The sequence below is a fragment of the Lampris incognitus genome, chromosome 21, assembly GCF_029633865.1.
Source record: "Lampris incognitus isolate fLamInc1 chromosome 21, fLamInc1.hap2, whole genome shotgun sequence".
NCBI classification, from domain to species: domain Eukaryota; kingdom Metazoa; phylum Chordata; class Actinopteri; order Lampriformes; family Lampridae; genus Lampris; species Lampris incognitus.
Window position 1 is genome coordinate 12,447,251 of NC_079231.1, and position 25,035 is coordinate 12,472,285.

The following is a 25,035-nucleotide window of genomic DNA, read 5'->3' on the forward strand; positions in this document are numbered from 1 at the left end:
TATCAAATAAAACTCAAACTGCTTGCTAGAAATATCGCTCATTTGAGAGCATCATTTAATATTCCAGGCCACAAAGAACTCAACATATGAAACAGATATACTTAAATGTTTGAAAAAAACAACATACAAGGTCAAAATGAATGCTCACGTGCTCATTTCTGATTCATATTTCTTTCTAAAAAATGTCACTTGTTCTAACAAACTGACAAACTACAAACCCCCACCAGCAGATGCTAAGCTGTTATCCAGTCAGGTGATACTGAGCTCTGGTGTCAGTTCAAGAAAAATTTTTTTTAATAATGAGTAAAATCGTTCATAAGACCAAACCCATACTTAGATAAATTCTTTTTCTTTTTTCGAAAAAGGAGTTTTATCTAATAGTTCCTTGGACTTGGTTAGAGTGACATCCAACAACATCTACTGGCTTTCAGGTGTGGATTGGGTGTTGGTTGAGATGTCCTGGTCATCCATCTGGTTTACCAAAGTCCAAGTATCTTTATTGTCCCTTACAGGGAAATGAGTTTGCAGCCAGTATATATAAAGCTCTCACACAAATCAAAACATACAAACACCAAGGCAGCGCTGACACATCACTGATGGACAACAAAAAACAACAGGACATAGTGGGCAAGGAGAACCAAAGGAGTTCAAACATACAGACCATGGAAACAAGCGATCTGCAGACACCAGATGAATACTATCTACCATTTAACAACTGAATGGCAGTGGGGACAAAGGAAGCCTTGTATCTCTTAGTCCTAAAACAGGCCATCCTCCCCCGACCACCTGAGGGTAACAGCTCACACTCTGGCTGAAGGGGGTGACCTTGGCACTCCAGAAGGGAAGTATTCTTTCTGAACACCTTCCTATTATATAGGTTTGTAAAGAGGTTGGTATAAAGGTCGGTTATGACCAAGTCCCCAAATTTACTGTTTTGCATACAGAAAATACACATTTCTTGTAAATGAACAATTAACCACAGAGCCTCAACCTAAACATTTTACAGACACGCTTAACAGCATTGATGTATGAAGTATTTAGCTCTGAGTAAAACTGATTCAAAACACCGGTGCCAACTTTCAAATCCTACAGTCATGTATTATTGTACACATGCTACCATGTTGAAGGACCTACATTTCAGTCATAGTTGTTAAATTCACAACTTGTCTGTTGACAGAACTTGCGGCTTTGTGACGTTTTCCTGGGATTCAAACTATCTTCACAAAATGTCTACAGTAATAAACAGGCAGTCATTGCCATGTTTTACGCTCTCTCTTTAGGTAGTTGGGTTGAAATGAGGTTAAGCCAGCTTCCTTCTCAACTTTCTTCCAAAAAAAAAATCACATTCAAAAACAGAATAGTGACTCAAGAAAATTTAATTTAGTTTAAACAGTTCTTTAAAAAAAAAAACCCTGGGAAACAGGGAACAAGCCGAAAAAAGAAGAAGAAGAAGTTATAAAAAAAAAAGAAGAAGAAGTTCACAATCATTTTTCTGCAGAACAGAAACGTTTTTGAGTGAAAGTCCTGCATTACTTTTCTATTTTCAAGACATCTGCCATCTGATGGAATGAGGTGTGTTTGTCTGGACGCAGCCTAACTGAGAACGCCCACATCCTCCTCCGAAGCCTCGCTCATATCCTCTGAGCCTTCCTCTTCCTCCTCAGAACTCCTCTTCATCCCCTGCTGTTTGGATAGGGCCAACGCATAGCGAATGTTGTATATGTTCCAGTCACACCTACAGAGAACACACAAACATGCATGCACGCATGCACACACGCACACGCGTGCGCACACACCCACACACAATTAATACCAGTGTTAGTTTCTATTGCAGAGGCCAAACACGGTCAGAAATGGATCATGATCTCTGTGTTTGTGTGTGTAAGTGTGTGTGTGTTTGCATACATGCGTACATGTGTGTTTGTTTGTGTGTTTGCATTAGACAGCCAGAAAGAGAGAGAGAGAGAAAGAAGCATGAGAGTCATGAAACAACATGGGGGAGGGACAGCATTTGACTTGTGTAGCTCCACATGGGCTGAGCATGACACCGACATACTGAGTGGCTTCTCACTGGAGACACTTACACCAACAATGCATCTGGACAACGGATGAATGTGGATGAAATGGCCAGAAGTCAGACTGTGTTTTATCACGTCACATGGGGACAGTGAGTGTGTGTGTGTTTGTGTGTACCAGGTTTTTCTACCCTAATGGGGACCAAATATCCCCATTAGGATAGAAAAACCAGAAGTCCCCTACCGTGCAGGGACATTTTATGGGTCCGCATGAGGAAAAGGGTGTAGTTTAGGGTTCGCACTTGGTTTCAGGGTTAAAATTAGAATTAGAACGAGGTTAAGGTTAGGGGTAAAAGATAAGGTTAGGCATGTAGTTATGAAGGTTAAGGTTAGGGTTAAGGGCTAGGGAATGAATGGACTCAATGAGGGGTCCCCACAAGTATAGGGTGACATGGTGTGTGTGTGTGTGTGTGTGTGTGTGTGTGTGTGTGTGTGTGTGTGTGTGTGTGTGTGTGTGTGTGTGTGGGTGTGTGGGTGTGTGGAGAGGTTTAATTTTTAACAATGTTGACACTCACAGTTTGGAGAGATCTTCAAAATGTCTTTGGATGCTCTTCTGCAGTGACTGGATGGTGGGCAGCATCGCTGCAGACCTGCACCCCCACAATAAAAACCAAACACAGTGAATTCCTCTTTAGAAATAAAAAAACAGTGTTTCAGAGAGCCTTCAGCTGTGGTCTCCAACCACCTGCAGTGTCGAGCACAGTATGCTGATTTTCACTCCGTTAGAGACTCAAGAGTCTGAACCAGGACCTCTGGGATCAGATCTGGCTTCAAAACTATTTGGTGTCAAATCTTTATCCACAAGCTACATTTACCTTCCCAAAACTTTCTCAGCAGATAAGTTCTGAGGAACTTTACAGTAAAACTACATTAACGAGCATATGACAGATTTCTTTAAAGGTGTCCAGATTTGAAGGCAGATCTCACACTTTAGTCCAGACAAGTTGTGTCCATTTACTTCAATGTGCCGGTGTAGGTGTGAAAACCTGCATACACACAAATTCTTTACCAAAGCTAAACTTGTGTCTTTATCTAGAAACAAGATGTTCTTCACATGTTCTGAGAACTAACTCAGAGAGATGTCCTATGCGTCTTCTAATTTGCGCTCACATCCAGTAAAAGACTGAAATGATGTTTTTAAATGGTGTGACACAACCGATGTTCACTGTCATTTATGTGGTTAATATGACTCCCAGACGTGAGAACGCCTCAGGAGTCCAGGTGGATGAAGGCCAGTCACTCAGCACGGCAGCGTTTCTCTCACCTGTTCTTGAGTTTCTGTCCGTGCAGCATCAGCAGGTTTTGGGCCCAATTCAGGTAGAACTGCAGGTGACCCGACTTCTCCAACGAGACCGCCACGAAACCCAACAGCTTCTCCACGTAGACGTCAGGGAGGGAGCCACACACCACGGAGACTAACACACACACAATGCACATGTCCACAAGACGTTACAAAGTAAAACACCAACTCCGTGACTCATTCAGGTAAAAAAGGGAGTTAATACCCAGTAGGTGAAATAACAATAATAAATGTAGCTGCCAAAATATATAAATACTAACAATATTTACTCAAATAATTAATGACTTCACAGACCAACAATTCAAATGATCAACTAATTATAAACAATCTACACACAGTGTTAAATCTGTGTGATAATCTACGACCGGATCTTCCGGTGTGGGAAGATGGCGGTGCGGACTTGCGTTTGTGGTGGCCTCACCCAGTGCTGACTATGCAGTGTGTTTGTCCACATCTACATCTGAGTTTGTGTCACTGTGTGAAGAACTTTTACAAGGATTTACGTCTGTGATCGTCGATATCGTTTGTTGGCTGGGGGAGCTGGTGTTGGATCAGCTGGGAGAACGGGGCAGGCTAAGCTAACTGCTAGCCCATGCAGACCGGCGGTTCCGATAACACCGAGGGCGGTCTGGCGGTGGCCTCGCCTAGCGTTGATTGTGCAGCGTTTTTGTGTGCGCCTGCGTTTGTGTCGTTGCGTGGAGTGAGGGGGAGGTGTGTCGAAGGTGTCCAGCTCTGGCGCTGGATCAGCTGGGGGAGCTTGGACTGCTGCGTCCTGTGGGCCCAAAGACCACGGCTCTGACCAGAGCTGTGCCCGAGTGAGGGTGGTCTGACAGGATGAGGAAGCGGGGCAGGCTAAGCTAACTGCTAGCCCATGCAGACCAGCAGTTCCGACAGTCACTCTGGCTGGCATTCGTTCTCTGGACAGTGATTTTTTTGAATTGTGTTGCAAATTTACTGAATGGACTGAGTTGTTGACTGTGTTTTTTTGCTTTGTTCTCTCTGGTTTTTGAAGGTGTCGTTTTTGGGAGGTTTTGTATGTCTGTTTTTGTCTTTTGTGTTGCGCTGCTGTGGGCTGGGAGAAACGAAATTTCATCTCTTTTGTGTATGCAAGTACATGAATGAGATGACAACAAACTTCCTGATTCCAAGTGTAACAGCTGTAAAACATGTTGGTATTCTCAGTGTAAAGATGTTGGAAAGTCATACAAAGGAATTGAATCAAGTGCAACTGGACTTGGAATATATCTGTGAAGATGTTTCGCCTCTCATCCAAGAGGCTTCATCAGTTCGTGCCTTTCTGACAAGACCAAGCTAGTCTGACTGGCTGGTGATGAAATTCAGATATTTATCCTCTTTGGAGTCGTTATCAGAGCTATAGATGTGCATGGCTCTTTGTGATCTGATGTTAAGCAGCGACGGTTGTTGGGGGTGTTAGTTTCGACTTCATTAGTGCTCCATTCAGTGGTAACGTCTTCACGGATATATACCAAGTCCAGTTGCACTTGGTTCAATTCCTTTGGATAACCATGACCTGGATGAATGAGAACATTCACAGAGACGTTGGAAAGGAAATCTCCAGAGTCATCATGTGTCAACTGAATATAATCAGAAAACACACACCGCGAGAGGTACGCAGGAAGCGACTCACTCTGTTTGTAGGGTACCGCTTCCAGGACTTCCTGGATCAGGGCGCTCTCGTTCAGACGGAACGCCAGCACGATGGCTGCCACCCACTCCTGCAGCTGCAGCTGTTTACGCACGCTGGCTGGTGTCACGTCCAGGTCGAGGTCAAAGGGGTCGAAGATCAGCGATCCGTCCAGGGAGTAGATCAGCAGCCCCTCGGTGGTGGTGGCAGCCCAACTGCGACCTGAGACAAACCAGATCAAGTTTGAGAACAAGTTCACGTTTGATTGTTAGCTAAATAAGATATTCATATACTGAAGAATATTTAAATTATCTTCATATTTGCAATTGCATGCTAAGATTTTCATCGGGAGTGATGAAGAAGGACAGGATTAGGAACAAGTATATTAGAGGGACCGCTCAGGTTGGACGGTTTAGAGACAAAGCAAGAGAGACAGATTGAGATGGTTTGGTCATGTGTGGAGGAGAGATGCTGGGTATATTGGGAGAAGGACGCTGAATATGGAGCTGCCAGGGGAGAGGAGAAGAGGAAGGCCAAAGAGGAAGTTTATGGATGTGGTGAGGGAGGACATGCAGGTGGCTGGTATGACAGAGGAATATGAAGAGGACAGGAAGAGATGGAAACGGATGATCCGCTGTGGCGCTCCCTAACGGGAGCAGCCAAAAGTGGTAGTAGTAGTTCATATTTGCAGTTACAGAAGTATGGAAGCCAAGAATTACTGGCTTGTTTCTGTGCAGAGTTCAAAGGTAAGGCAAATATTTAAACTGCACACAGAAGGTCTCCATTTATTTATTCACTTCTTGATTTCCCCCCCTTTTCTCCCCAGTTGTACCCGTCCACAATTACCCCACTCTTCCGAGCCGTCCCGGTCTCTGCTCCACCCCCTCTGCCGATCCGGGGCGGGCTGCAGACTACCACATGCCTCCTCCGATACATGTGGAGTTGCCAGCCGCTTCTTTTCACCCGACAGTGAGGAGTTTCACCAGGGAGACGTAGCGTGTGGGCGGATCACACTATTCCCCCCAGTTCCCCCTCCCCCCCGAACAAGCGCCCCAATTAACCAGAGGCGGCGCTAGCGCAGCAACCGGGACACATACCCACATCTGGCTTCCCACCTGCAGACACGACCAATTGTCTCTGTATGGACACCCAACCAAGCCGGAGGTAACACGGGGATTCGAACCGATGACCCTTGTGTTGGTAAGCAACAAAATAGACTGCCACACCATCCGGACGCCCCTGTTGGTTGGTAATCTAATCATGAAACCCGAAGTCTTTTTTAACAAACCCGCTTTTTCAGATTTTATCAGTGTATTGATGAAGGACTCTGTGGTTTATTCTGCCATGTTTCCACCACAGAACCGTTATGGGAGACAAAAGGGGGAGATGTAATTTTGCTACGTACCGGTGGGAGAGAATCTCAGAGAGCTGACTCGAATCTCCGGCTTGAAGTGTCGAGAGCTCATGTCACCTGTGAAGAGAATAGCAGCAAGCTGAAAACCAACAGATAATATGGGAAAGAATAGCAATCATCAAAAAGACATTATAGTGTAGTTTAATGGAAAAGTGCCCATTTGGCGGGGGGGGGGGGCTTGTCTTCTCTTGTAGGTGGTTAATGTACAGAAGCCATGTTGAATGAACAAGTAAAAAAACGTGTGCTGTCCAAATAAAGATAATAAAGATATTCTGGGGTGTCTTCGTGCCTCCTGACCTCTCCTAACACCGGGGAGGCTGATGTGGACGTCATCTCCATCTCCCGCTCCCTCATCCACCAGAGCCAGACTCCCAAACTCCGTCATCTTCCGTCGGTCCAAAAACTCCTGCACACAGATGACCACATACGTTACACACCACACCTCCTCCCTCCTTTCAGGACAACGGGAGTTGTTGACCAACAGGAAGTCAACCATCATGCTAAATGGGGGAAGATCTCTGAGATGCCGCTGGGAAAAGTCTCCCCAGAGGACGTGAATGAGACACATTCACTCGTATAGCAGTTCAACTAGCACAACATTAACTGAAAGTTGGCTGCCGCACAATTTGGGTTAAAACGTCAACGTGAAAAGCTTTTCATTTATTCAGAAAATACGACTAATGCCTTGGAGCAAGGCACACAGCCTTTAAATGCTTCCATGGGTAGAGGACAGAGTATGAAGTCTTATTTGAAACTGTTATGAGAAATATATTATATTTATGTGCCTCTATCACACATATGGAATATTGAAATAAGTTCATGTTTTGTTTTTTTTTTATAGATTTTTTCCCCCTTTTTCTCCCCAGTTGTATCCGGCGCATTACTCCACTCTTCCGAGCCACCCCGGTCTCTGCTCCACCCCCTCTGCTGACCCCGGGAGGGCTGCAGACTACCACATGCCTCCTCCGATACATGTGGAGTCACCAGCCGCTTCTTTTCACCTGATAGTGAGGAGTTTCACCAGGGGGATGTAGCGTGTAGGAGGATCACGCTATTCCCCCCAGTTCCTCCTCCCCCCGAACTGGAACCCCGACTGACCAGAGGAGGCACTAGTGCAGCGACCAGAACACATACCCACATCCGGCCTCCCACCCGCAGACACAGCCAATTGTGTCTGTAGGGATGCCTGACCAAGCCAGAGGTAACACAGGGATGCGAACCGGCAATCCCCCTGTTGGTAGGCAACAAAACAGACCGCCATGCTACCCCAACGCCCCAAGTTCATGTTTAATAACATGTCAAAAACAAGTCCTCTTTTGCAGTAGAGCAACTTTAAAACCATTTCAACAGAATCCACATTTGAAAAGAAAGTGGTTTCAGCAGAACCAGTCTACTGCGTTTGAGTTGAGTCCCCGCCAACAGCTACGTTAAAAACAGGGCATTTATTTATTGATTTTGTTGTCATGATCGAGTTGATGTGAATGAGTCCGGTACCTCCATGGCATCAAAGGAGAGGTTGCAGGAGATCTCAAACTTCTTCATGAGGATCTGCTCCTGGATGTTGTAGATACAGACAAACTTAGACTGACCTCCAGCCAAGATGGATGCTCCGTCCGCCGAGTAACACAGAGACGTGAAGGACCTTGGTACCAAGAAATGACACACAATGTGTTTAATGTATGACTGAAAACACAAAAATCCCATGCCCAAAAAACCAAAAACATGATATAGAGAATATGAAGTAAGTGGAATGTCACTTTGTATGTTCGGCTGTTTCTTCATTTCTTACTTGCCCTTGGCGGCCTGCTTGGCAGAGATTTTATCGGTCTCCTTTCGGCCAATCTTTAGGTCATGTCGGCCGGCGATGGAGCCCGTCTGTGAGGCGGTGTGTGGGTTCCAGAAGGAAATCTCGCCATCCAAAGTAGCCACGGCCAACTCCTCACCATCAGGACGGTACGACACACACAAACCTGGAGAAAACACAAAGCAAAGAAAAGTCTGGGCTCAGGAAAAGAAGGTCTTCTGGACACTTTCTAGTACACAGTCCATCCTTGTCAGGGTTCAAGTGTTCGGTGAACCGTGCAGATAGAGGCCGCGTGTTTGTATGCTTTAGGACAGATCAATCAATAACAGCACGGGAGTTGACGGGGGTCCAGAACTACATAGTGGATATGGACCCCCGTCCATATCTACTGTGAAGTTATCGAGAATTAAAAACGGTTGTTCTTTCATAATATACTTTTGTGCCGTTCCAGGACGAAGAAATGATCCTCGACCGTTAAACACTCTACAAGCCACGTGTCCTTTTAACGGGTCCAATACACCAAGTGGAGTTTGTCGATTTTGCCAAAAGTAGCCTGCAGATCCAAGTCTTTTTTTTGGGGGGGGGGGGTCCCCCTTTTCTCCCCAATTGTATCCGGCCAATTACCCCACTCTTCTGAGCCGTCCCGGTCGCTGCTCCACCCCCTCTGCTGATCCGGGGAGGGCTGCAGACTACCACGTCTCCTCCGATACATGTGGAGTCACCAGCCTCTTCTTTTCACCTGACAGTGAGGAGTTTCCCCCAGTCCCCCCCCCCCCCAGACAGGCGCCCCAACCGACCAGGAGGTGCTAGTGCAGCAACCAGGACACATACCCACATCCGGCTTCTCACCCGCAGACACGGCCAATTTTGTCTGTAGGCACGTCTGACCAAGCCGGAGGTAACACAGGGATTCAAACCGGCGATCCCCATGTTGGTAGACAACGGAATAGACCGCCACGCCACCCAGATGCCCTCCCATCCAAGTCATTTTTCATCTTGGCTTATCAACTTTCTTTTATTTATTATTTTTTTTATATCAGTCCCTCTTTGGACACCATTTTACAGCTGTGATAAAAGAAAATGCTGCACAGTATTTATATCATCATCATTTTCACCAACATGACATTAACAACCGCCTCCACTGTCAAACCATTTCCTCTGTCATAAGTCCTTTACCATCAGAGGTGAGACGCAGCATTTCTTTGGTCTGCCAGCTGTCCATCATGTCCCACAGTCGGACTGTGCAGTCCCAGGACACGCTGGCCAGGATCGACCGGACTGGACTGAAACACAGGCAGCTCACCGGGCCCTCATGGCCCCCTAGCACCTAATCACACAGAGACAGGAAGTATTAAGCGCAGAAAGGAAGTGGCTTAATTGTTATACTCGGGTTGAACCTTGAAATATTAGGCTGTTTGATTGTATGAAATACTGGATACTGCCCAACCCTGTTAAGACACACTGAAATGTCACAGGTTCAATCATCGTGGACCTCCAGCAGCAATGTGTTGTATCAAAGTTCCCTTGAGCAAGACACCTGACAGCTACCTGTTCACTGATAGTAAGTCATAAATAAGCGAGTCAGCTGGCTGTGTGATGTTTCTACATGATCACATGGTATCACCTTACAGGGCCATGCGGGGTCCACCATGCAGAAAACACTGATGGACTCACAGAGCTGAGATATAAAATCACATTTCAGACAAACATGGAAGAGAGTGGAATCTGGAGATTTGTGGGGGATTTTTAAAAAATGTGTGAAAATATGAGGAATTTAAAATGAGTAGTCCTTAGACCATCTGTCACTCTCCCTCGCAGGAAACCCTGCTGCGCTTCTATGTCTCTGTCCACGTGAGTGTACATACCCCTTCCAAATCAAGGTATATGGATTGGGGGGGGGGGGTCACACACTGTATTTACTGCAACTACGACTGTAAAGCCCTCTGGGACTAAACTGTGATTTAGGGGTATACCAATAAAGCTGAGGCTTGAACCCGGGACCTTCTTGCTGTGAGGCGACTGCACTAACCATTGCACCACTGCACCACAGTGCCGCCCTAAATTTTGCTTGCTTGCTTATCATCCCACTTCTGACACCAATGTAGCGAATTCAGGGGGCAGCTGGGAACCGCCGCAGCCAGGACCCGAACCTGGGTCTCCCGCACCATGGCCAAAAACGTTAACCAGTTGACTAAAGGGTCCGACCCTGCCATGAAGGTCAGGTCAATCAGCTGTACTAAATTGTCCCCAGGTGTGAATGTGTGTGTGTGTGGGCCCTGTGATGGCCTAGCGGCCTGTCCAGGGTGTCCCCCTGCCTGCCGCCCAATAACTGCTTGGATAGGCTCCAGCGTCCCACGACCCTGAGAGCACGATAAGCAGTTTGGATGATGGATGGATGGATGAATAATAAAAGTGACAGAAAAGGACTTGACTTGGTCCCAGTGTGAACATGTCAGTAAACGTCTGTGGGTTCGTTATGTGAGAATGAGGAAACAATGTGGAAACAACCACATCACAACAGACAACAATGTGAAAAGAGAAAAACTTAGACACACAGCCATTTTACTCTTCTTTCCATGACTGCAGTTAGTTTATATAAACTATCTGGCAGTAAAAATTGTGAAAAGACAAAAAACACAATTAAAAAACAAAATTAAACCGAGAAAAGTGAAACAGAACAGACGTCATAGGGCTGCTAACCAGATGTCGTGTGTGAGTGGTGGTCTCGGCTCTTACCTCCAGCAATCTGCCGGTCTGCAGGGACCAGAGGAAGACCTCAAAGGAGTCCTGAGCACCGGCGCTCACCAGCTCCCCGCTGGCGTCTACGGCCAGAGATGAGAACTGTGCCGGCCGAGGAGATGTGAATGTCCTGAAGTTACGGTACCTAAGTGGACACGGACACACACACACACACACACAGACACACACACGTTTTCCATTTCTTTTCTATTTGTAAGATAGTTCTTACTGCCTTGCTGAACTGACTGTCTGACCCACTTGTTCCATGGTAAATAAATATTCTTTGTCTTTCTCGAGATTCTGAGACATCTGAAAACCAGATGTCCACCCACTCTGTCATGTGTGTGTTAGTCCTGTCTTGTGTTTTCCACATCTTCTAGCAGCACCACAGAGATCTTTCACTATATTTAATTTAATTTAATTAATTTATTTATTTGTATAGCCCAATATCACAAATTACAAATTTGCCTCAGTGGGCTTAACAGTAACACAACATCCTATCCTTAGACCCTCTCATCGGATACGGAACAACTCCCTAACAAAAAAATGTACCATGTTTCTTTACTTCAGACAGATCGAGTAGCGATCCAACAGGTTTTTGTGTTAATAAATACATTGTGGTACAGATATTTCTTCCATATCTGACCAGACAGAGCTGACGAGACAAGAGAACAGCCTAGACAAGAGAACAACCCAGACAAGAGAACAGTCTAGACAAGAGAACAGTCCAGACAAGAGAACAGTCTAGACAAGAGAACAGTCCAGACAAGGAAACAGTCTAGACAAGAGAACAGTCCAGACAAGAGAACAGTCAAGAAAAGAGAACAGTCTAGACAAGGCAACAGTCCAGACAAGACAACAGTCCAGACAAGAGAACAGTCCAGACAAGAAAACAGTCTAGACAAGAGAACACTCCAGACAAGAGAACAGTCTAGACAAGAGAAACCTGTCCAGAGGAGAAATGGTTCAAATAAACTGAAGTCATTTCTTCCTCAAAGGGGATGATAAGACATTCAGAAGTGTATTCACACACAAGGGGACCAGAATGGATAAAATGGTTGAAGGTGGTGCTTCCGGGTGGCGTGGTGGTCTGCTCCGCTGCCTACCAATACGGTGATCAACGGTTCGAATCCCCATGTTACCTCCAGCTTGGTCGGGCATCCCTACAGACACAATTGGCCGTGTCTGTGGGTGGGAAGCCGGATGTGAGTATGTGTCCTGATCGCTGCACTAGCGCCTCCTCTGGTTGGTTGGGGCGCCTGTTCAGGGGAGAGGGGGAACTGGGGGGGAATAGTATGATCCTCCCACATGCTACGTCCCCCTGGTGAAACTCCTCAGTCAGGTGAAAAGAAGCAGCTGGTGACTCCACATGTATCGGAGGAGACATGTGGAGTTTTCCCTTCTACCCTTTCTATCCAAAACTTTTGAACCTGCTGTCTTTAACCAACTTTCTGTGTACCTCCACCAGAACAACCTCCTGGACCCCAACCATGGTGGGTCACTCGACAGAGACGGCCCTCCTTGCAGTGACACAATCGCTGCACTCTGTGAGAGCAAACGCTCTCTCCTCTGTCCTGATACTCCTGGTCCTGGACCTGTCATCTGCGTTCGACACAGTGAACCACCAGATCCTCCTCTCTACCCTCAAGGGGCTGGGTGTCACAGGCTCTGCACTCTCCATGTTTACAACCTACCTGATGGGTCGCTACTACCAGGTGACATGGAGGGGATCTGTGTCGGAGCCTCGCAGACTGACTACAGGCATTCCACAGGGTTCGCTTCTGGGTCCTCTCCTTTTCTCCCTGTACACGACATCCCTGGGTTCTTTTATTTGCTCGTATGACTTCTCTTACCATTGTTATGCTGATGACACCCAGCTGATCTTGTCCTTTCCTCCCTCTGACACACAAGTAGAGACACGCATTGCTGCGTGCTTGACTGACATCTTGGAGTGGATGGCGACACACCACCTGAAGCTTAATCTGGACAAGACAGAGCTGATGTTCCTCCCAGGGGAAGGTTGCCCACACCGAGACCTGACCATCACCATTGACAACACCGTGGTGACGCCAACTCGGACTGTGAGGAATCTGGCTGTGATCCTGGACGACCAACTGTCGTTTGCTGCAAACGTTGCATTGGTTGGTCGCTCCTGCAGATTTCTCCTCTACAACATCAGGAGGATTCGCCCATTCCTCACTGACGAGATGGTACAGGTGCTCATCCAGGCTCTGGTCATCTCCCGGCTGGACTACGGCAACTCCCTCCTTGCTGGCGCCCCGGCGTCGGCCATCAGACCTCTGGAGCTTATTCAGAAAGCTGCAGCTCGTCTGGTGTTCAACCGCCCTAAGTTCTCCCACACAACTCCCCTTCTCATGTCCCTACACTGGCTCCCAGTAGCTGCTCGCATCCAGTTTAAGACTGTGGTGCTAGTCTACAGGGTAGTGAAAGGAACAGCTCCTTCCTATCTCCAGGCCATGGTCAAGCCCTACACCCCTGCCCGACCACTTCGCTCTGCTGCCTCAGGACGCCTGGTTGCCCTTGCTGCTGATCGACCCGTTCACGGCTCTTTTCTGTCCTGGCCCCACAGAGGTGGAATTAACTCCCCATTGATGTCAGGACAGTAGAGTCGCTGCCCATCTTTCGGCGCAGGTTGAAAACTCACCTCTTTAAGAACTACTACCCTGTTACTTGCTCTTAGCACTTATTGTATTCACTCATTTCAACAACAAAAAAAATCTCTTTCTTGCACTTTTACTTTAGCACTGGTTTTGCTCTTAGATGCTTGTTTAGATGCACTTATGACTAGTAGTTCTCCTGATTTCCTAAGTTAAATGCACTTATTGTAAGTCGCTTTGGATAAAAGCGTCGGCTTAATGACTGTAATGTAATGTGGTAGACTGCAGCCCTCCCTGGATCGGCAGAGGGGGTGGAGCAGTGACCGGGATGGCTCGGAAGAGTGGGCTAATTTGCCAGGTACAATTGGGAGAAAAAGGGGGGAAAAATCCCCCCCCCAAAAAAATGGCTGAAGGTTCTGAGACGCGCATCATATGGAAACATTTACACTCAACACAACCTTTATCATTTTCCTCGTGTCTGTTCTGCATCATGTCAGCTCACTGCTTGCATGTGCAAACACGGCAAACTTGATATCGTCAAACATCCTCATCTTCCAGTCCATGCTCCACATGATCTCCTACTAACTAACTCACCCCCACCCTCTCCCCGTCTCACTGTCTCTCTCGTATTTTTTGAGAACATGCTACCATGCTGCACTCACCGGTGAAGATCGAAGGCGCGGACCGTCCCATCCAATGAGGCGCTGACGATGACGAAGCCACTGGAGGTGAAGGTGACATTGGTGACGCTGCTAGTGTGTTCAGTGAATGTGACAAAGCACAGACCGCTGCTGGTGTTCCACACCTTCACCTGGACACCAACGACATTCATTTAAATACACGTCAGCTTGATATGCCCTATACACAAATGCCTCCAAATGTACTTCTCATTACACAACACAAAAATAACACAAAGACCCCCCCCACCGTCTTCTAGTTTTATTTGTAAAGACATACGCATGCACCATCATGCTCCATCTTTTCCACACCTGATCAGCGACTCATCTACAGTGAACTGGATTAACACTGGTTGTCAGAATAAAACACCAGTTTATAACCACTATACGTGTAAATCCTCACTGAGTGCAGAAGGACTGATGTAATCCTCTGCTCTCACCACAAACTCTCCTGTAACCATGAATATGAACTGCTACATCTGGCTGTTAGTGTTAGAGTCTGACTTTGGGGATATTTGGTATTGAAACCATATTCAAATCTTTATCAGGCTGTTGTTATACATCAGTATTGGAATATCAACGTAATGTCATCCATCCATCCACCCATTCATCCATCATCCAAACCGTTTATCCTGCTCTCAGGGTCGCGAGGATGCTGGAGCCTATCCCAGCAGTCACTGGGCAGCAGATGGAGAGACACCCTGGACAGGCTGCCAGTCCATCACAGGTCTGGCCCGCCCGCCCACACACACACATACACGTCTTTTGACTGTGGGAGGAAACCGGAGCCCCCGGAGGAAACCCAAGCAGACACGGGGAGAACATGCAAACTCCACACAGAGGACGACCCCCAAGGCTGGACTACCCCGGGGTTCGAACCCAGGACCTTCTTGCTGTGAGGTGACCGTGCTACCCACTGCGCCACCGTGCCGCCCTAAACTGTGTAATGCATGTTTTATATCAAATGAAAACGTTCATTGGGGAAAAAGAGCTAAAACGTTGTTCCAGGCACTCAACAGATAAATGCCAAGGAAAGAAAAATATATTAAAAAGCCTTAATTATAAGTGGCTGCATCATGTAAAAAATACTCCCGATGATGTATTCACTTAAAATAAAGGCTTTTTAAAACATTTTCATCTTTTGAGTTCCTGGAACAACTTCTTAGCTCTTTTTTTCCAGCATGTTCTTGGTTCCCTCAGGTTTAGGAGTCTTGCAGTTTTATTTTTCTTTGCTGTTGAACATTATTATTCCACACTTTTCCCTATTTCAGTGCAATTCCAAATCCTTGAATGATTAAAAGCCCCTTTTAAACACCTCCAGACCGACATGGAAAGATGGAGGACAGGTTGCAGCCACTCACTTTCCCATCATCCCCTCCGGTTACGACATACTGTCCGTCCGGCGAGTAGGCCAGAGACGCCATGTTGTTAAAGTGTCCCTGCTGTTTGAAGACGTACGACTCGCTCTGCCATTCCCACACCAGCAGCTGTCCCATTCCTCCAACACAAGAAAAACATATATTATGAAAAGACTGAGCATGAAATATGAGATATATTCACCAGAATTGACGGCATGTTCCTCTAAATGAATTAACAAACACTACGGGCTGCATTCATCAATCCTTCCTATGTACAAATGTGTTCTCACACACCCATGGAATATTTTAGCCCTGAGTTTTGTCTCAGACGCCAGTGTAGAACCAGGGTAACCCCTGAATGTAAACGCCGGTGTAGAACCAGGGTAACCCCTGAATGTAGAGGCCGGTGTAAAACCAGGGTTACCCCCTGAATATAGAGGCCGGTGTAGAACCGGGGTTACCCCTGAATAGAGGCCAGTGTAGAACCAGGGTAACCCCTGAATGTAGAGGCCGGTGTAGAACCAGGGTAATCCCTGAATGTAGAGGCCGGTGTAGAACCAGGGTTACCCCTGAATATAGAGGCCGGTGTAGAACCAGGGTAACCCCTGAATGTAGAGGCCAGTGTAGAACCTGGGTAACCCCTGAATGTAGAGGCCAGTGTAGAACCAGGGTAACCCCTGAATGGAGACACCAGCTGGCTAACACTGATGTCTTTGTAAGCCTAGTGGTTAGGCTCATTGCAAGAGGTAGACAATAGATGTTAGGGGGAAGGAACTACAAATAACCATCAGGCTTTTCTTCTCTCTGCCTGTCAGACAAAGTTGAGAGCTAAAACAATTACACTGGCATGTAACAACAAATTAGTACATACATACGAACAATTGATGAATGAGGCCCCATGTGACTGAAACCATTCTATCTCATTATTTTGGCAGTTTTGCGAGTCTGAGACAAAACGTGTCACTTTCTTCCCCTTTATGCATTTTTTATTTTTTATTTTTTTATTTAGATTTTTCCCCCTTTTTCTCCTCAAGTGTACTTTGCCAATTGCCTCACTCTTCCAAGCCGTCCCGGTCTCTGCTCCACCCCCTCTGCTGATCCAGGAGGGCTGCAGACTACCACATGCCTCCTCCCCTACATGTGGAGTCACCAGCCGCTTCTTTTCACCTGACAGTGAGGAGTTTCACCAGGGGGATGTAGCGCGTGGGAGGATCACGCTGTTCCCCCCAGTTCTCCCTCCCCCTCGAACAGGTGCCCCGACCGACCAGAAGAGGCACTAGTGCAGCGACCAGGACACAGACCCACATCCGGCTTCCCACCTGCAGACACGACCAACTGTGTCTGTAGGGACGCCTGACCAAGCCAGAGGTAACACGGGGATTCAAATCGGCAATGCCCGTGTTGGTAGGCAACGGAATAGACTGCCACGCCGCATGGGCGCCTTTACTTTATTTTATGCATTTATTTCCTCCCTTGTTTTCCATTAAAGAGTGGATGGGCTGGTTTATTACAGGATTACATAATGTGGTCATTATATGTGTGCCAACGTGTCGCTCGCTAGATGTGTGACGAGATGAAAAACTGGTCACAAATTAAGTGGTGGAGGTGGAGAAAGAGGGAGACATGAAAAAGGGTCCAGGTGTGCCTCGTATTTCTGGTGGTACATATCTTTTTCATTGAGCTTTTAATTAAGTGTGACTTTTACGCTCTCATTTGCACTAATTATTATTCTCTGTTGTGATACCTCACATCCATCCTCTCACACCCTCTTCAACTGACTTTAATTTTCATTCTCTGTTGACTGTGCTGAATTTTCTTGTGTGATATTGTTCCCATTTGTTGGTTTCATTCTGATGTAAAGCGCTCTGAGCTGAGCTAGAGGAATAAAGTTTCTTGTTATTAATATTATCTTATTATTATGTTATTGTTATTAATATTGTTATCTGAACCCAGGACATCACATATCTGTCACCTGGATGACGACAGGTTGTCTGTGTTTACTTCGTACCTGAACAACCGAAGCCGATCCAGTCTCCAGAGCTGTTCATTACCACAGAGGCGATTCTCTGATCCGAAATACTGCAAGGACAGACACAGAAAATATTAACAGTCTATCTACTTCACTAAAAATCTACTTACGGATGAAATGATGATTCTGTTCGACTCTTATTAAGCTGAGTTGCTGAAAAGTTGAAGAGAGAAACAGATTCTGAGTTGATTTCTTGAATAAAGCTAAAACAATCTGATCTAAAGCCAGTGTGTTTGCTGCTTATTTTCTTTTACAGACGAACCTGGTTTCTCACAACTACTCCCACAGTCCCCCCCCCCCTTTTCTCTCCAATTGTATCCGCCCAATTACCCCACTCTTCTGAGCCGACCTGGTCGCTGCTCCACCCCCTCTGCTGATCCGGGGAGGGCTGCAGACTACCACGTCTCCTCCGACACATGTGGAGTCACCAGCTGCTTCTTTTCACCTGACAGTGAGGCGTTTCACCAGGGGGATGTAGTGTGTGGAAGGATCATGCTATTCCCCCCAGTTCCCCCTCCCCCCTGAACAGGTGCCCCGACCGACCAGAGGAGGCGCTAGTGCAGCGACCAGGACACATACTCACATCTGGCTTCCCACCCGCAGACACGGCCAATTGTGTCTGTAGAGACACCCGACCAAGCCGGGGGTAACACGGGGATTCGAACCGGCGATCCCTGTGTTGGTAGGCAACGGAATAGACCGCCATGCTACCCAGATGCCCCCTACTCCCACAATCTTATCTAGCACACGTGCACAGAGACACGTGCATGTCTCAGACCCCCCCATGTAAAACCTGTGATAACATCGCTTCTCTCCAATCAGCCTTCATTCCCTTTGTTGTTTGCAAAGCACTGGATGTGCTTTAACCTGTGTGTCATCAGGACTTTACAGATAAATGTGACCTTTAACCTGAGAGAATGAATCAGACTGAATTCTGGGAGTTCGTGCAGGTGGAAGATTCCAGAAGCGAAGCCGGTCACCAGGATGTGTGTCTGCTTATGGAATGCGGCGGCCGTAAGGTTGTTGAAGTCTCCTTCCTTGTTGAAGAAATGTCTGAGGGAGGAGGGAAAGAGGTCACGTTCAGCTTTCCTGTTCAGCCCACATCCTGCCACCTCAAACACCTCAGCTACTTGTAAATTTGCATTGGATGCCATGTTTGATTCTCTTTTCAACGCTGAGACCAACTTGTTTTACTCCACCTTTTTCCATTACTGATACTCGGAATAAATGCTTCAGTACAGGGACTACAGGGAGCAGGTGGTAAATGGGTTCACACTGCAGGATAACTCCACCGTACATGTTGGTGTTTGATAGAAAACTACAATTCAACAGCAGCTCACTTGCTCCTCTGTTTGAATCGGACGTTCTTGGCCCCCTTCTTTTCTTTGGGGGCTCCGGCTTTTCCTCGGACGACTTGTCCTTGGTGCTCTCCCATCTCACTTTTGGCCTTCTCACCCTCCTCCTCCTCCTCCTCCTCCTCCTCCTCCTCAGGGCTCTGCTGCTTCCTACTCAGGACCAGACCGTCCGGCTCTGTGTCGCTCTCCCAGACACACAGCGTCCCGTCCTGACTCACCGTGTACAGCTGACAGCAAACCGCACAGGATCACACACACACACACACACACACACACACACACACACACACACACACACACACACACACACACACACACACACACACACACGTCATATCAATTACAGATCACATGTGGCCAAACAGTTTGAAATAAAACTTCACAATTGGTTATCTGTCATCTTTTTTTTTTTGGATCCCCCCCTTTTCTCCCCAATTGTATCTACCCAATTACCCCACTCTTCCGAGCCATCCCAGTCTCTGCTCCACCCCCTCTGCTGATCCGGGGAGGGCTGCAGACTACCACATGCCTCCTTTGATACATGTGTCACCAGCTGCTTCTGTTCACCTGACAGTGAGGAGTTTCACCAGGGGGACGTAGCACGTGGGAGGATCACGCTATTCCCCCCAGTTCCCCCTTCCCCCCGAACAGGTGCCCCGACCGACCAGAGGAGGCGCTAGTGCAGCGACCAGGACACATACCCACATCTGGCTTCCCACCCGCAGACACAGCCAATTGTGTCTGTAGGGACGCCCGACCAAGCCGGAGGTAACACGGGGATTCGAACCGGCGATCCCCATGTTGGTAGGTAATGGAATAGACCACTACGCTACCCAAACACCCCAATTGATGACCATTTAATAAATAAATACCTGCATCACACTGCTGTCGTCTAATATGAATGTTGTTTTTTTCATACGTTAAAGGAAGGTTTTTATTTCCTCTTCTGTCCACCAGTATTACAATTTAATTTAGTATTCTGTTACCATCCACCACCACCCACATGAGGTTCACATGAAGAACCAGATGATCAAGTGATTCACTTCTACACTTCATGTTACATTCAGCAGACGTGTTTCCATTACGATTCATTCATCCCTCCATCATCCAAACCCCTTACCCTGCTCTCAGGGTGGCGGGGATGCTAGAGCCTATCCCAGCAGTCATTGGGCAGCAGGCGGGGAGACACCCTGGACAGGCCGCCAGGCCATCACAGGGATACATAAAATATTTTACTCATTTATAATTTGAAAGCAAATATCTGGATTTTATGTTATAATCATCCTCGGTCATATAGTTTCCATTGAGATTCATCACATAAAATGTTTATTCACCTCAAGCAAGGGCAAAAAAAAAAAGTTATACCAACTTTTGAGGACTTATTCAATATTTGCCGTTTCGACAGGCCTTTTTTATCTGAAATGATAAAATCTGCATATAAAATCTTGTCAATAATTTCAGGTTAATTTTACTCTACTGTCACCAAAACCTCTTTTCTTAACAGCTGCGGTGACCCACAATCAGTTCATCTCATCTGTGATTGACAGCTCCTGCCACAGGACATGGAGCGGGGTTGTCATGACAACAGAAGACAGAGCAACTCACATCCAGACTGTCCTTCTCGAAGAAACATCCCACGATGACGTCCTTGTGTCCACCCAGGGAATAGTAGATGAGGTTGACCCAGCGCTCGGCGCCGAACACCCATGTCGACGTGTCTTTGCTGCCCACCGCGAAACACCTGAGGACAGCAAGGAGGAGCCCGTCACTCGGCCACTTTAGTTAAGTCTTCTGATTAAGATGTGCAGCTCACGGGTCGCATAGCGATGCAGCCTTTCCAATAGTTTTGGCTGCTTACACCAATTTTTCATATTTCATATGAATGTTAACTGCCACTGTCAATTTCAAATGTCATTCTGGGACTTTTGGTATCTGCTCCCTACACAGTCACACTGTGTGTTTTTGTGTTTCATAAGCATCTCGGGTATGATCATGACTTACATTTCATTATTAGTAACATTTAACACCAACCATGTCAACAGTCAATGTAACTTATTCAGAGAAACAAATTCAGGGAGGACATTTTCCATGATGTCTACATTTCAATTAGTTTTAACACACCCCAAAAACACATTTTACTATTTGTTTACCTAAGACTGTCCTTCTTTCTTTTTTTTTTAACCAAAGGACTACTGATATTATCCATCCATCCATCTATCCATCCATTATCCAAGCCACTTATCCCAATTGGGGTCGCAGGGATGCTGGAGCTTATTATATACATACACACACACACACACACACACACACACACACACACACACACACACACACACACACACACACACACACACACACACACACATATATATATATATATATATAACTTTGTTAAAAGAAACACTCAACGGTAGGGATAGTGCTCAACAAATAAGGAGCAAAATAATCCGGTTAGTCAAGTAAATTCTCTATGAGACAGTACAAGCCTGTTTCATGCTTAATTGGATTTATATATATATATATATATATATATATATATATATATATATATATATATATATATATATATATAAGGGGATTTATTATTTCCTAAATCTCTTTACCCTCTTGCCCACTTGATATTGAAGGACTCTTTTAGGTTGACAGACTGCCTTCTCTCGATATTCTGGGCCACCGCTTGTTCTTCTGCTTTTAGAAGTTTTTTATAGCTTTTCTTCCATGTATTTTTCATGAACATCACACAAATTTATTGTTCTATTTCCACTCGCCTGGTGAATGTAGAAAATGTGGGGGTGACAGATGGGTGGGTTACTCACTTGGAGTCGTCGGTCCAGTCGATGCAGGTGGTTTCATCGAAGGGGCCATAGTAACTCTTGTCCAACACGAAGGCGTTAAAGTTGCGCTGCTTTCCAGGGGCATGGTACATTAACGCCACATTCTCCTTAGTTATAACAAACTTCCTGAGGAACAGATATTATCAGAAAAGTCCGACCTTCAGTCAATGCAGTTATAAACAGTGTATGAAAAGTGGTTGCGAGGGTCACTGATAAGCATAAGAAAGTGATGCTGTCTCAGTTGTTTGATTCCACAGAGCAGCATGGGGCCATTTTGTCTCTATTTCATGTTGTCACATGACCTTTGGGACACATTAAAAAGTCAGCTGTAGTCAACGTTGGCGTTAAGGCTGTGGTCAGGTCTTCCTATCAAGACTCATCCATTGACACGAGAGCCAGTCGTAGAGACACAAGATGGCAGTGAATTATTGCAATCAGAGATTTCGACCGAGGTGATTTATCCACTACTCTGCACTTTAACTATCATTGGATTACATGCATTAAATGTGAATTGAGTCTATTTCCCATTTCCATCTCAGCTGAAACCATGTCCATGGCAGTTTAGACCAACTCAACAAAGACATGGCCAAAATGCAGCAGAATTTGTTTGGTGACTGGTTTTACTTCCTGATGCTGTTTGGGAAAATGCTCCAAAAGAGTCCACATGCACAGGTTTAAATACGTACCTTCCATCAGGGGAAAATCGAATGCTGTTCACAGGCTTGTGAAAGTGGAAGTGATGGAGCACGGCCCGGGTGACGAGACTGACCAACAGAGCTGCACCATCTGTAGCATGCACATGCACGCACGCACACACGCACACACACACACGCACGCACACACACACACACACACACACACAGACACACACACACACACATACACACTTTCTTAACAGATTGTTTCCGTTTTCTTTGAACCAAAGCTATCTTCAGTTAAATTCAACTGTTTCTAGTTAGAAACTTGAATTGTACGTATGCCTTACCTTCATCCACGAGTATGGCCAGGTTCCCATCAGGAGAGATGCCAACACATGTTATGTTCTTGTTGGTGGAGACTGGCAGTGTTTCAGATTTATTGCTTGAGCACAGAAAGAGAGACAGGATTCAGTTTTGGTGATCTCTGATTTTGTTACTTCTTTGTGATGCAGAGTCAGGCACTGCTGTGTACACTGACAATAAACAGTCACAAAGCAACGTGAGGATTCTATAGTGTCACCAGTTTGGTATCATAGGCTTACAAGATAAATGCATGCTACCAACAATGTTGCAAACAAACACACGAGCCCAAACATCAAACTCTAAATTCTCCATTATTTTCACAGATCATACTCTTACATTCTGTTTTGTGACCAAAAAATATTTCACAAATTTAAAAAATCTTGTTTGCACAATAACGGAGTTTTTAAAATGCTGGAGAGAAAAATAAACCTTATTCAACAACACTGCTATGGAAGCCAATGCAGAAGTTCTTGACTGTTCAAATGGACAGACAACTGATGTAGTAAAATGCTTTGTGGTTTATTTACAGTCACAAAGCCACCCAGTGACAGCAGAGAAGTGACTATGCCACGAGGGTTTGGTGACTCACTTTAATCACTTACTTTTTCAGGTCAAAAATTGAGACGCGGTTTCCAACTGGACTGACGACGGAGTTGTCATCCTTGGAAAAACTCAGATTTCCCTGACGATAGACGGCTCCCAGTAAATTAGAAAACTATAAGGAAAACACACAGCTGTGGTTCAGTAAGAAGACCAGTCAGTCCACTGAATAGCCCTGAATGACAGGGGGACGCGGAATCAGTTCATCCGAAACGTTTCTCTCAGTACACGTTGTGCCCAGACGAGCTGATTCAACTTGTCTTACTTACCCGGTACGCGAACTTCATTTTACTAAACTCTCCTTAAACGAAGCAGACTTGGGTTTTATTATAAATACACCTCCGCGATGTTCTTCATGTATGGCAGCATTACACGTTTTACTCTCAGTAAACTCATACTTCCTCTCGCAGCTTCACGTGGTTGTGTTTTGTTGAGACGGGGCACTTCCGGTTTCATTCTAAGGTGAACTCAGCAGCGTCGCCCTCTAGCGGCCAGGAGTGCAAGTGACTGAAACAGTAAACGAATGGCACGTCAAACTTCATTCAGGAGTCCATCCAGCCCAAGAAAGCAAGGCAAGTTTATTTGTATAGCACCTTATCATCACAGAGGTCATTCAAAGTACTGTATAGGCAAAAGATCCAGAAAAAAAGTATTATAAAAGCATAAAACTGCTTGTAAAATAAAACAATATAAAACACACTGCCTTCATCACTTACACTACGCAGGTGTCGAGATGGACATTTTTAAAATAACATCAGGAAAAAAAGGTAGTTCAACAAAGCATAATTTCAAGATGACACAGAGATTTACACCTCTTTAGTAAGTGTGCAAAACAGAAAATACATCACCTACAACTAATCCTTGTCTCTTCTGATATTCCCAACTAACTTTATATGTAGGATATATCTTATTTATCATTCTTGATGTTTTGATTTGGTGTGGTTCTTTTGTTTACTTTATATTGTTTCAATTATCCCTTGTTTTGTGCTTTCTTTTACTTGTTTTTACCTTTGTATTTGGTGTTTAACCTACTGTGACTATGAAACACTGTAACTTATGAAAAACGTATACGAACAAAATATTTTCATTATTACTTTTTTCTCCAGCATGCAGATTATGAATGAAAGGCAGCCAACGTATCTTTGTACAAGTGTCTTGAAGCAGTTTGTTTAAAACACTTTTGATCATCTTCAAGTGATTTTTAAGGAATGTAAAAAAAAGTTTGCATAAAAAACATATATAAGACATTTCTTATTGCAATGTTTGTAAACCAACTGTTGATTAAAGAGCTTTTCTTTATCGTCTTTGGGGAAACAGGAACTTCATCTTTGCGGTAGAAGAAAGCGAAGACCACCCATCATCATTTTCTCATGCAGCATCACATCAGAGCTGACCGGACACCCACCACACAGTCAAAAGCCACCCATGACAAAGTCCATGACACAGTTGGAAACCTGTGAAACCAGGTCGTCTTTTATGGTCCCCGCGTCGGTGGCCTTCACACAATCCCCCTCCTCCATATTTAATGCATTCACTGAATAATTCAGGAAATGTAGCCACGCTTGTGAGTCTCTGGCAGCCACACA

The 25,035-nt window shown here is 45.7% G+C and overlaps 1 protein-coding gene across 1 annotated transcript; it reads right to left on the bottom strand.

The window, feature by feature from the left end:
- Positions 1 to 31: 31 nt before the first annotated feature.
- On the bottom strand, positions 32 to 23,841 carry pwp2h (PWP2 small subunit processome component). The gene is made up of 21 exons (XM_056301292.1): positions 23,719 to 23,841; positions 23,452 to 23,564; positions 22,834 to 22,928; positions 22,535 to 22,634; positions 21,831 to 21,974; positions 20,620 to 20,755; positions 19,000 to 19,241; positions 18,569 to 18,712; positions 17,639 to 17,709; positions 15,634 to 15,770; positions 14,258 to 14,406; positions 10,975 to 11,122; positions 9,415 to 9,565; positions 8,224 to 8,404; positions 7,929 to 8,076; positions 6,732 to 6,840; positions 6,426 to 6,491; positions 5,024 to 5,242; positions 3,340 to 3,490; positions 2,591 to 2,665; positions 32 to 1,735 (listed from the first exon to the last, which is right to left on the bottom strand). Exons 1-21 carry the CDS (start codon positions 23,734 to 23,736, stop codon positions 1,594 to 1,596), a joined length of 2,739 nt encoding a protein of 912 aa, XP_056157267.1. The 5' UTR covers positions 23,737 to 23,841; the 3' UTR covers positions 32 to 1,593.
- Positions 23,842 to 25,035: the final 1,194 nt, after the last annotated feature.

Bases quoted from the DNA above. Each gene is read 5' to 3' on its own strand.
- pwp2h (XM_056301292.1), bottom strand. The intron at 20,756-21,830 runs GTGAGTAACCCA...TGCTGTCCTCAG, and splicing joins GACTGGACCGACGACTCCAA to GTGTTTCGCGGTGGGCAGCA. The intron at 8,077-8,223 runs GTAAGAAATGAA...CTTGGTACCAAG, and splicing joins AAGCAGGCCGCCAAGGGCAA to GTCCTTCACGTCTCTGTGTT.